Genomic DNA, 12,983 nt, shown 5'->3' with positions numbered 1-12,983 from the left:
CAAAGGTTGACCTTGGAATGAAGGGTTCTGCCTTAAAAACTTGAGGCACCTCGGTGGACTGAAGGCGCCTCGGGTGATTTGGTTTGCCATTGTAGTAGAAAGGTGTGGAGGCACCTGCTAGGACTAGAGGCACCTCAACTGAAAAGGTGGGGAGGCACCTCGGTGGAAAGAAGGTGCCTCTGCACGAAACTTAGCCACAGTAACGGCTACTCACTGGAGGTGCCTCATATGGAACGGATGCACCTCCATACGTCCAGAGTCATTGGGCATATCAACCTTGATCGAATAAGTTTTGGTAATTTGGAGGTGCATTGAGCTCAATTGAGACACCTCCAGCGCCACATCAGCCAATGGTAAAAAGTGTTCTGAATACTATGAAAAGAGGGGATGCCCTCTAACTCAAAAACAACACTCCTATTCAATTTCCAAGTCTGTTTTGCTACTTTCTGAGTTGTAAATCATTGTACGAGGCTTCTTTGCCTTTGACCTTGTCGAATAAGGAGATTCTTGTTAGTGTTCACTTCTACCTTAGATTAGCAATCTCTCAAGTTGTGAACCAAGTAAATCGGTAGTCTCGTATTTCTTTTATACATTTGTTTTATCATTATATTCAAGTGTGTGCTAACTAAAGTTTAAAGATCGAGAAAGGTGCAACTTTCTATTACAGGAAATTCACCCTCCTCTTGTTGGTCAACAAAAATCTAATAATTGGTATTAGAGCCAGATCGCTCTAGAAAAACTAACCGCCTGCTAAAGCAAGAAGACGATGGCCGAATCTAACATCTATCCGCCAAAATTCGAGGGGGAGTTTGCACTCTAAAAGTAAAAAATGGAGGTATTCTTCAAAATCGATTTTGATATTCTAATTTTTATTAAATATGATTTTCTAGTACCTAAGGATGAGAATTGAGAAGACAAGGAAGTGAAGGATCGAAAAGATACGATAGAGGAGGGATGAATATCATTCATTTTAATACTTTTTATGCGAGTATTTATTTTGATAAAGCTATAAGTCGAGAAAGGTCTTTTTGTTTTATTGTGTAGACTATTCACCCTCCCTCAAGCCAGTCACCAAGGGACCAACAAATACTAGGAAATAGAAAAATAAAACTTGTCATTCTTAAAGAAGGAGACGACAACTGACTTCACAAGATCAACCTCGCTTTGATACCAACTGATGTAGAGGAAATTATCTAATGCAACAGATAATTATCGAATATGTTGATTCATGCACGAATACCAAAAATGATCTTCTAAACCTGGTTTATTTTGCATAATATCAAGAGATTGACAACCAAACTCGATGTTTGGAAAGAAACGACTTGACTATAAATTTTTATTAATAAAAAATAATCCCTTATATCAACACTTCAAACTCTAAGACATAAAGAAAGAAAAAAAAATTCTGACAGAAATAAAAAATTACAAACATACTAAAAATTTAAAATACCCTAAATGAACTCAAAATATAAAAAGATAGAAATTATCAAAAATAATAATAAAAACTAAAATTATTCTTCTTTTTCTGCATCAATTACTATAGAAGGTATAATAGGTGCCTCATTGATTGATCATTTATCAGGTCGATATCGAGAAGTATCACCCCTAAAGCTATGCGCAATAGAGGTAATTTCTGAGGGTCCTTCCAATGGAATAGCTTCCTTCTTCTTTGGTATTCGAGGAGCTCCCTCCGGTCATAGAGTTTCTAGGATCGTTGTCACCAAACGAGATATCTTTTCTCAGAACATTGTGTATTCTCTATCCCCATTGATTTTTGGCAACAGGGCTTGAGATAATCCTGCAAAATACTCTAGTTGCTACTCCATTACCATTTTCCCATATCAAGTCATAGTAACTTTTTGTAGGATGTTCCCATAAATGGTGTCAATTTGATAATATCTTTTTCTACCTACTCGGGCTCTTCCTCTCCAAAAAACTGGATCAGCTTCTAATCTCCCAAAATCCAATACCTTGAGAGATAACACAAGTTAGGGCTTGGGTCGGCTTAGTGGTGCAACCCCTACGACGATCAAGTTATTCACTGATAAGAGAGGAGAAAGATGAAGAAAAAGAAGAAGAAGATAATTTAGAGGAGCAAAGTTACCTCCGCTTGCAAGAATAAGAAAATCATTGTGCCTATGACTTACCCCTCCTGGTACTTATATAGTTGCCTATAAACTATCTCCACATCAGATACTCCACGCTCATTCACTTATTCTCATATGAGTAGTGAAGGAATTGCTTCTAACAATTGTTAATCGCTTCTTCATTTATTGATCGCCACGTATTAAAGGAAAGACTTCTAAGGAACCAGAATCCACTACTGACTTCTTCATTCATTGTTTACCACATATTAGAGAGATGACATTCGAGGGCCTAGATATGATATCCACTACTAACTATCCACTCAGAAAGCATCACATATTCCTAACTAGAAGCTTCAAAGCCTAAACATTTGGTGGGAATTAATTCACAGTGGAACTTAAGCTCGGTAGAATTTAAGTGTCAGTGGAACTCAATCCTAATACTCAATGAATACTGGTGGTTAAAATATGAGGAAAGACATTTTTGGACATGCCAAATTTTGATCATAAAATTTTATATGACAATATTTTATATTTCAACTACACCTAACTAACTGTTTTAGTGGTCTAACTAATGTGAGATTTAATTTGACTTAATTCAGTTAATTTATTCAACGAACTTTAATAATACAGTCTGATTCGAGTTGGATGTGAGAGATCCGATCGGGCGGCTCAATCGGCTTAGCTTCTTGAACCGGTTCGACTCTAAGGCGTTCGGCCGACTCGCGGTGGTTGGTCGGCGATTGACGCCGGGTCGCCTCTCGATCTCATCTTTCCAGTTTAAAGAAGGCGTCGATGCGCGAGAAGCAAAGGTGTCGCTTCGCCGATTAGGGTTGTAGAAGAGCAGGGATCCCGTCGATGGACGACTCCGAAGACGATGCCGCCAATTCCTGTCCCCCTAAGCCTAATATCTACCTTTCCTCCTCGAATCGGCCCAAAGCCCCCTTCGGCGACACCTCCCCCCCTCCTCAGTTCGGCCGTCGTTACGCCGAGCCGGATGACAACGACGACGAAGAGGAGCAGCAGCAGAACTACCCAAATCGGCTTTCGGAAGACGAAGATGAAGATGCGGTCGGTGGCTACCGACGCGCCAGGGATTCCTGCAGCGAGGACGATGATTCCTCGTCCGAAAGCCGTGCGAAGCGGCGGAGGATCGATAAGCTCGCTTTGGGGTTCGAATTTGCCCCGAGACTGCCCCCGCCGTCCGCGGCGCCCCCAACCAAAGCTCCCACTCGGACCTTGCCCCCTGAATGGTCGGAAGATTCGACCTTTGTGCTCTTGGATGCCTGGGGTGACCGCTACGTTCAGAATGGACGGAAGAGTCTCCGGGCGGATCAGTGGAGCGAGGTGGGTAAGAAAGTTTTGCAGGCCTCCAAGATTCACCGGACGGACACACAGTGCCGGAACCGGATTGATACCCTGAAGAAGAAGTACAAAAAGGAGAAGGCAATTTTGACATCGCATGGGAAATTTGGAAGCAAGTGGGTTTATTTCAAAAAGATGGATGCCTTGATGTCGCCACCATCGCCAGTACCATCAACAGGGAAGCAGTCGCTTCAGCTGCCTCCACGACCAAAGCTACCTTATGGTGTTGATGCAGGAGAATATGTGTTTGCTAGCTCAAGTGCCTTTCAAGATCATTGTAATGGTAACGGTAAGATGAGGAACAGTCCAGATAACAGTGGAAGTGAGGATTACTCTGATGGGTTCCCGCTAAAGAGGGAGAATGTCTCAGAGAGCTCAGATTCTTCCTTTAGAATGCTTGCTGAGTCGATTAAGAAATTCGGGGAGATTTATGAAAAGATGGAAAATTACAAGAGGCAGCAGATGTCAGAGATTGAAAGATTGAGGAAGGAATTCCAGAGGGATTTGGAGGTGCAAAAAAGACAGATTTTAGAAAGAGCACAAGCAGAAATTGCTAAATTAAGTGAGGAACAGGGTGAAGAAGATGATGCTGAACACAGGGAGGATGACGAGGATGATGATGATGGTTCTGCTGAGAATTTGAGCGGGTAGTGTGGCGTAACTTCTGTTGAGTTAATTTTCTTTTCCTGATTGGTTTTATTGTATCGGTTCTTGTTTAATTTTCTGACAATACTTATTGCTGACCATCAACATTTTTTTTTTACTATGTTGCAACATACATACATATGTTTTAGTCCACAATAAAATGAGAACTTTATCCCGAAACTAGAACTATACTTCCAGCCAAATGGAAGTTCCAACACTTTTTAATATTACTACATTCATTGGGACTAGAATGTTCAATGTAGCATGGAATTCGAGTTTCAATGGGTGTATTAACATTAAATGTGGTTCGTAATATGCTGCTGAAGGGATTGATTCATTTGTTCAAATTTTGGTAGTTTAGTTGTATCATATTCATGTCAATTAACTAATTATCATCCATGAACCATAGAGTTCTATCTCCAACATATTAGCATATGAGAAGTAAGTTCATCCATATAAGGCATATAGCTAACCCTTCACATGAATCCTGTGGTTATATATTGTAAATTGGTGATGCACATACTTCTATAGTTATGACTATTTGTCATGGCATTTAATAATTGCATAAGCTAATTTTAAGCATAACTAGGATATGAGATCATGAAATTACATGAATCTGGATTTTAGAAATGGAAATAGCTTCTTCTTAGTTATGTCTTTTCTGAGACCAGAAGCTGATTTTCCTCCTTGAAGAAGTTCTGTTCAAGTTTCAGGCATGTTTAGTTAATCGAATTGTGTAGGACTTGGACAGTTTGTGATTTTCTTTAGAACTCATTAACTTTCAATTTTCTTTAAGCTTTGAATCTTCAATTTTCTTTAACACTATTCGATCGCAACGTTTAAGGTACACATTGTTCAAGGCTTCTGATCCGTTTTCTTCTTGTAGGGTTATCTCTGCTTCCCTCTACCTTACTGCCTTTGTATGATAGATGAAGTGATTGCTTAGCTGCGATAGGCTATTTGGGTTGGCTCTGTGTATCTACAAGTAAAGACGTACGACCAGATTTTTATTCTTAGAGTTGTTGTGGAATGTATTTTTATTTGGAAATAATTTAATCAAATGCCAAGAATGGAGAACCGCTCAGCCTTTGTATTTCTATCGTGTTGTTAGCTAACTTAAGGCAATTTTAGAGCCAATGGCAAGATGCCTGTAAACTTCTACATTTGCATTATTAACTTTATCATCTCTCCTTGCATGCTGATGAAGGTTGAGTTCATAACTCTGTATTTTGTTTATTCTCAATAACATGTTGCATGATCTCCTCATGAAATAATTTTCTGATTCTTTCTTCGAGTATAACAGTGACAATGTACATTTGGAATTTAGCTTCTCCGGTAAAAAGTATTATCTCGGAAAATCGTTCTGTCAAAAGGATTTTAAGAGCCTGATTCCTGCATGTGGCCATATCTATGATATTGTGATAACTCTTGGTAGCATAGTAAAACTTTCATTTTGTTTGACTCATTTGCAACCTCAGTCCCAGAAACAGCGATGGAGAGTGATGATTTTATCTCCAGGGCTACTGTTGGTTTGTTGCGAGCCCGATGACCGCATCAAAGGATTAAGTATCTGTGGCAAGTAGCTGAATTACTACCAGGAAGGATGTGAAGGTGAAGATGAAAGTGAACTGTGCTTTGAAATGACACAATTCTAGTAACTTGAACAAACTAGCATCGCACTTGACCCCAGTAAGTAGCCGAGAAGAAGTTATTACATTTGCCCTGTTTATTCCGCCACCGAGCATTTCTTGCACTGGTAGATGCTTGACCAGATGTAGTTCTTGCTAGAAATCATGCAAAATTTCGCCTTCAATATGATATTACGATAGATGAATGTATTCTTCAGTGTTTTCGAGTTCATGTGTGTCAATAGGCAAGAGTGAGTTCATGTGCGCCAATAGGAAAGTGGGCAACCGAAATGGTCGATCAGTCAGACTGAAATTTTAATGCAATTTCCCTCTCTTCTCTGTGTACATAACTACTAACAAGGGAATGTGTTCGTTAAAAGCAAAGCTGGGAAAAGGGCAAAGAGTCTGCCGCAGTCGACTGTTAGCCTTCACCAGCGACGGTAAGGCTGCAGCAAGATCGCCAGGGGTGGCATTTGACTTGTATAGACAAAGAGTAAAAGTCACGTTACAAATAGTGGTAAAAAATGAATACATTCGTTCAACATCCCTGTCAATTCTGTAATTATTTCTCTCTTTCTCTCCTTTCCTCTCCTCCAAATCTTCTTTCCTTCCATTTCCGCGGTGGTAAACAGAGCCTAAAAGGTCTTACAAGACTCTAAAACCGCTGCTCGCTATTCCCACTCCTCCGCTGGCTTCGCCGAAGTTCCTTCCTCGCTATTCCATTCCTCCCGCGGAGCCACGCCGATGCCCAAATTGGGCGTCGGAATATCATCGTCGACCTCTTCCTCCTTTTCCGGCGATCCCGAGCTCCTCTTCCGGTTGCTAATCTGCTGCTTCTCTCGCCGCATATTTCAAACCCTAACCCTAACTCTCCACCCCCATGCCCTCCCCAGCTGCTCGCTCGCTCAATGCGTCGCCGTGATGATGGTCCTGGCATGTCTATTCACTCAGGTGATTACTTGCCCCATTGTTAGAATGAAGTTTTTCCAGTGGTGTACTTGCTCTTACATCCTTGCTCTAACTCCGCGGACAGCGTGTTCTCTTGGTATGATTCTTCTGCATTTGTTCGGCGAAATCCGTCAGTTCTCTGGCGCTATGCTGGTTTGGCGGATATTATGCTTGCCTGAAAGCTAGGGTTTGCAAACGGCAAGAAAGGGTTTTCCTCTATGCCTAAGCATTCATTTGCAGGATCGAATTTTCGATTATAAGACTACTCCTTCAAATATGCTGAAGGGTGAGAGTGATGGCAACCACAACTTGATCGAGATGACGAGGTTGAGATCCCTAAACCCTATGAAATCTGATCTGCGTCTTGAACAGCACGCTGAAATTTGATCCCTTTGTTGATTGCACGCATTGATTCTGTTCCTACAATTCCTTGTTACTTTGTAAGGTCCCTGCACTTCCTATCTTTGTTTGATGTTCTTGTGTTCTGCAAACTTGAAGAAATAAGAATGACAAAAAGCTCATTGAAGAACAATGGCTGCCTTACACCAAGGCAGTGTTGTCCATGTGGAGATGAGCAGTGTTACATAAGAGCCGACAAGGAAGACGAAGACATCTCGGCGGAATCAGCAGCTATTGCAGAGTCGAACCTCGTTCAGATAAGGGAGTATACTACTTCTGATGCCGCTACGGTGAAGATGCCTTATGTAGGACAGTCTTTTCGAACCGATGATGAAGCTCAGGAATATTATACCAACTTTGCCAGGAAGAGTGGCTTTGCTATCCGGCGAGAGCGGTCAAAGGGAAATCAGGCACATCCACTAGGAGTTTATAAGCGCGAACTTGTCTGCCATCGTGCCGGAGTTTCTCTTCCCCGAAAGACCGCAGAGCTCAAACGTCAGAGGAACAAGAAATCGTCACGCTGCAAGTGTGAAGCACAGATGATCATCAAGAAGAATGTTTCGAAGGGTACGAGCTGTTGGATAATCATCCAATTTAGTAATGACCATAACCATGAGTTGTTGGACCGTGAGGAAGTTCGGCATCTTCCTGCCTACCGGACAATACCTCCCGCTGTTCGTGAGCGCATTTTGGTTCTAGCAAAGGCCGGTTGCACTGTGAATCTTATGATGAAGGCACTGGAGATGGAAAGAGGAGTAAAGCCAGGTCAGTTATCCTTCACGGAAAGGGACTTGAGAAACTTTCTTCAAGCCTCAAAGAACATCGATCGTGATACCGAAGGATCAGAACTTCTTCAGGCCTGCGCAAATATGAAAGACAAGAACCAAAATTTTCGTTACAAGTACACTTTGGATACGAATAACAAGCTCGAGCATATTGCCTGGTCATATCCTGATGCTATTCATGCATACAAGGTCTTTGGCGATGTGGTTATTTTCGACATAACCTACCGATTGTATGCTTACGATAGGCCTTTTGGAGTATGGTTTGGTGTCGACAATTATGGTAATCTCATATTTTTTGGTTGTGTTCTATTGCAAGACGAAAGGTCATCTTCACTGAGATGGGCCTTCCAGGTGTGTTCTGCTACTCAATTTGTTATTTCTCTTTGCTATCTGTTAACATGTTAATGCTTTTATTTTGTAGTCGTTCTTTAGCCTTATGGACGGTAAATTACCGCAAACAATATTGACGGATTTCGACTTGGCATTGAGAGAGGCTGTGATGAATGAATTGCCAAACATCAAACATGTTTTCGGTGTATGGTATATCTCACAAAGATTAGCGTGCTGGTTTTCTACCCTACTTGGATCGCAATACAACTCTTTTACAAATGCCTTTCATCGAGTTTATAACTTGGAAACTGAGACTGAATTCATGCACCAGTGGGCTCACATGGTTAATGAGTTTGGATTAGCATCCGACCGACATATAGCCATGCTATCGCTTTATCAGTCTTACTGGGCATTGCCATGCTTGCGCGGTTGGTTTCTTGGGAGTTTGTGGACTGGTTCTTCTTCAGCATCATTTATTAAGTCATTCTTCAAAGCATTTCTGAATGCACAGGCGCGTCTAAAAGATTTTGTGGATCAGGTATTGCGGTATCATCTTCATCGTCATGCCATTCATTTTTGAAAACCCTGATAACGTGCCGCTCTTTTGTAGGTGAGCATTGCGATCCGATTGCTAGATCAAGCCGGAGAAGAAGCCACAATGAGGCAGAATTATCAAAACATCAAGATTAAAACATGCATGCCCATTGAAGAACATGCTCTCGGCGTCCTCACACCTTATGCATTCAATATGTTTCAAAAGGAACTAGTATCGTCGACACAGTTTGCCGTTTATGAGTCGCAGCGGGAGATGTACCTTGTTCGCCATCGATTGAAGACGGATGGAGGCCATATGGTGCACTCTTTTCCCTCGGAGCAACAGTTACACTGCAGTTGCAAAGAGTTCGAATCCTCTGGGATTTTATGCAAGCATGCTCTTCGAGTGCTCTCTTTGAAGAACTGTTTCATGCTGCCCGATAAGTATCTGCTGATGCGGTGGCGACGCGAAAGCTCCTTGTTTCCAAAGAGCACAGGCTACCGATATTGGTCCCAAGCTTTGCGCTCCCTTTCATCTATCATAATACAAGAGTCATCTGCGACGAAAGAACGCTTCACTTACGTGCAATGGCACATGAGCAAGCTCCTTACCCATGTGAGGAACATGGCTACATTCGATGAAGCTACCTCAGATATGGAAACCGTGGAATCGATCGATACAACAGTGAGCTATCAAAGGTCTGGAGCGAGGCCAAGAGAAGCAAAGACTGCCGTCGAAATGCCAAAGGATACGCGAGAACTATCGGATTCGCAAGCATTCCCTGAAACATTCGACTTGTCGGAATTGCCTTAGCCATACTACTAGTGAATTTGTAATGGATGTTCAATTTGTTGGCGAGTGTATATTATTAGTTACATATTTATTAATAAATTTAAAGAGAAAAAAATAAAAGAGTTTTAATATATATAATATAATAATTATAAATAGTATTTTAAAAATAAATTCTTTAATATTTGAATTCGAATGGTTGGCGTCGAATTTGAAGAGCGATGACGTGTGCTCGATTCCTCGTCCACACGATCCCCATCGAGAAGCTTCGAGAGAATTCCACCGCCATCGACCGGCTTATTTAATTCGATCGATCGCGTTCGGCTTCACTTTGACGAGTGATGGCCGCTGCGAGCTCCTTTCTCTCTCTGTTCCCCAGATCGAGCCCTCCTTCCGAATTGCCAGCCCGTTTCTCGTCTCATCTGCAGAGGAAGCTTTCCGTGATCCCTCGCGCGGCGATTCCCTCCTCGAACCCCTCGCCGCCGGTGACGGTGGAGCCTCTTCCCCAGATCGAGCTCGAGTTTTTCGGAGTAAGTCCAACTTCACCTCCCTCTACTCCTCCCCGAGTTTCCTTCTTTGATTTTTAACCTAAATCCGTAATGATGGGTTTGCTTGCATCTGTTTGATGTTGTTCGCAGCCAAAACCCAGGCCCGATGGAGCATACCCAGTCGAGAGGGCGACCGCGATCAGTGGAGAGAAGCTTCTCCGCAACATTATGCTCGACAATAAGATCGAGCTCTACGCCGCCTATGTAGGTGTCCGGATCTTGCTTCCGACCATCGATAGATCAATAAATTCTACCATTGACAAAAGATTATCTAAACTGGTGACTTCTCTAGGGGAAGGTGATGAACTGCGGGGGCGGTGGGAGCTGCGGTACTTGCATTGTGGAGGTAACGACCTACACAATGTCATCGTTCTCCTCATATTCTTATGCAGAGATGTTCGAATGTTGGTGTGAATTAATCAAATAAACTGGATTAGGATACAACTCTAACCGTTACATTTCAACTTCAAAGGGATGATTGACTAGCCAAAAATAACTTTTCTTTCCATTTCAACTCAGGATAAACTGGATTAGCCTACCATATGTGATCCAATCATGCATTGTTCACACTTGTGCTTAAATTTAGAATTCTAATAATGTTGTTCATAGAATCCTTTGGTTGCCTTGTAGTATTCTGCATTTTAGTAGCATCATTAGATTCACAAGTGGAGGCGCTTACATGATTCCAACATGAATGAATCTCATCCTAACTCTCCATTCATACGAAAAGCCAGCAAAACTACCTTCGTCGAAGTTTTACTAGATCATACAAATTTTCTCTAAGAATCTAGTCAAATTTCTGACGCACAAGAAAACATCAGTCTCAATCCAATAATAATACATATGAAGTATTTTGTGCTGCTATACACACTTAGCTTGCGTTTGATCACCATTCTGGTTTTGAACAATCCTGCAGATTCTTGATGGCGAGGAGCTTCTTAATGAGAGAACAAACACTGAAAAGCGATATCTGAAGAAAGTGAGTCGTCATTTTACCATTCTCATTGATTCTCAATCCTCTATTTTGTAATGTTATATTGCTTTTTTTTTGGTTTTGTACATTATGTTTTCTTGAGCAGTTTGTAGTAACTCCACGAATCGATCTTAACATTTCTTATTATATCGTCAAGCGATAATAAAAAAAATTATCGCAATAATATTTGCGAATCTTTAAAGGGAACAATCTGAAGCCTGCGAAATACTGTGTAAAATGCTCGTGGGTGGATTTCTTTCTCTTTTATTTAAGTATTTGAAATAATAATTCAAGGATTAACATATTATTATGTTCTTATGATAACCACAGAAACCTGAATCTTGGAGGCTCGCCTGTCAAACTATTGTTGGGAACAAGGAGAACTCGGGCAAGGTATGCTGCATGATAAATACCAATGCTTCAACTCTACTGTGTGTATATATATATATATGGGGTTTCATTTCGTTCCAAGTTAAACAATCAAATCAAGATAAAAGAGTTTAATTGGGTTCCACGAAGGAGGGAGCTCCTTCATTTCTGACAAGAAGTGGCTCCCTCTTTTTCTTTTTTTAAGTTTTTAGTTTTTTTTTTTTTAAATAAAAATAAAAATAATTTTTGAGAGAATGTGATGTTGAGAGGTGAGAGATTTATGATTTTTTTTTTTAATGTGACATTTAAGGATTTGGGATGTCCTAAGAGTATTCACCATCGTAAGGTAGATCCGCTATCTTAGCAGTTCTCCTAGTATTCATCTCATGAATATAGAAGAAGATAAATATAAATATACAGGTTATAGGTACATAGTGGGGTAAATTTTAAGTCGTTACCTTTTGAGAATCGATCTTTCATCATTACGTCAAAAAAATCATGCGTCTATTGTTTGAGTTATATCCTGAGGATATCATTGAAGGTCATAGAGCATCCTTCCATTATTAATGTAGTTTAAGTGATGAGCTTATAGAGCATTCTCCCATTATCTATCTAGTTCAAGTGATGCGTCTTTCATTTATGATAAAAAGTTGCTCTCCTTCTTAGTTTTTTTTTTTAAAATAAATTTTTAATATTTTTTAAGTTTAGATTTTTTTAAAGAATAAAAGTATTAAAATATTAAAAAATAATCATTTATGAGAAAATATGAAACGTATCAAGAAGTTATTGTGATTTTTTTTATTATATTAGAGAGATGGATAAGGTTTTTATTTTTTAATACGGTATTGAAAAGAGTTCTTGGAGAGTTTTCACGCATCTATTTATTATGGAAAAAATCTCTCAATATTTTCTTCATGTCCATCATGGGAGGGAGCTCACTCCATGTTGCCACGTTGAGTTCCCGGTGCCTTAATATTCATTTCGTTTCAAGCTAAACAATCACATAAGATTAAAAAAAAAAAGTTCAATTGGGTTTTACAAATTATAATAATATTTGAGTTGAATCCAGATTCTGATTGGCAAGTCGTAAACCAAACCACACTGAAAAATCGAAATTATCTACTTTAAATAATAAGGTGTATATTTGCAATTTGAAATGTGTTGTGACTAAATTAATATTCATGAACTTATGTGTTAAAAATAAAAAAACAATTCAGTTTAGTGATGATTTTTGAAATCGCGGTTTGAAAGATTAAAAAAAAACTTTATTAGGGGAAAACCATACGTAAGTGAATTTCTGGCCATTTTTATTCTTTGGAGAGCTTATGCTCGATGATTCTGACTTAATTCGTCAACGCATCATCTAACGTTCGTTAGTTTTTGCGTGCAGGTTGCTGTTCAAAGAATTCCCCAGAGGAAAAAGTAATTTTGAATACAGAGCACCTGATTTTTAGTTTTTTTTTTGTTTTTTCAGATAACTTTGTTTCTTTTTCTGGTAAAATCGCACAGAATGTGCATATATTGTTTATTGAAAATAAAATTTTAAATAAATAATTCAACCAAATTAATTAATTGATATATTTTG

General features: G+C 40.0%; 3 protein-coding genes across 5 annotated transcripts; all 3 read left to right on the top strand.

Annotated features, from left to right (window-relative positions):
* Positions 1-2,826: 2,826 nt before the first annotated feature.
* On the top strand, positions 2,827-5,368 carry LOC122005874 (trihelix transcription factor ASIL1-like). 2 transcript variants are annotated; one of them, XM_042561110.1, is made up of 2 exons: positions 2,827-4,120; positions 4,981-5,368. In XM_042561110.1, exon 1 carries the CDS (start codon positions 2,943-2,945, stop codon positions 4,098-4,100), a length of 1,158 nt encoding a protein of 385 aa, XP_042417044.1. In that variant the 5' UTR covers positions 2,827-2,942; the 3' UTR covers positions 4,101-4,120; positions 4,981-5,368. The 2 variants fall into 2 exon arrangements, with proteins under 2 accessions (XP_042417044.1, XP_042417043.1); XM_042561109.1 differs by having other exon boundaries at positions 2,847-4,096.
* Positions 5,369-6,367: 999 nt separating this feature from the next.
* LOC122005873 (protein FAR1-RELATED SEQUENCE 11-like) lies at positions 6,368-9,620 on the top strand. Its single transcript, XM_042561108.1, has 4 exons — positions 6,368-6,673; positions 6,756-8,205; positions 8,276-8,722; positions 8,795-9,620. The coding sequence occupies exons 2-4, from the start codon at positions 7,177-7,179 to the stop codon at positions 9,530-9,532; spliced, it is 2,214 nt and encodes a 737-aa protein (XP_042417042.1). The 5' UTR covers positions 6,368-6,673; positions 6,756-7,176; the 3' UTR covers positions 9,533-9,620.
* Positions 9,621-9,842: 222 nt separating this feature from the next.
* LOC122005872 (photosynthetic NDH subunit of subcomplex B 3, chloroplastic-like) lies at positions 9,843-12,970 on the top strand. Of its 2 annotated transcripts, XM_042561107.1 has the most exons (6): positions 9,843-10,038; positions 10,147-10,260; positions 10,349-10,402; positions 10,973-11,035; positions 11,360-11,422; positions 12,789-12,970. In XM_042561107.1, the coding sequence occupies exons 1-6, from the start codon at positions 9,850-9,852 to the stop codon at positions 12,822-12,824; spliced, it is 519 nt and encodes a 172-aa protein (XP_042417041.1). In that variant the 5' UTR covers positions 9,843-9,849; the 3' UTR covers positions 12,825-12,970. The 2 variants fall into 2 exon arrangements, with proteins under 2 accessions (XP_042417041.1, XP_042417040.1); XM_042561106.1 differs by having other exon boundaries at positions 11,360-12,970.
* Positions 12,971-12,983: the final 13 nt, after the last annotated feature.

This window comes from Zingiber officinale, chromosome 7B (genome assembly GCF_018446385.1).
Source record: "Zingiber officinale cultivar Zhangliang chromosome 7B, Zo_v1.1, whole genome shotgun sequence".
NCBI lineage: Eukaryota > Viridiplantae > Streptophyta > Magnoliopsida > Zingiberales > Zingiberaceae > Zingiber > Zingiber officinale.
The sequence above is the reverse complement of the archived record's forward strand: the minus strand, read 5'-3'. Positions and strand labels throughout refer to the sequence as shown.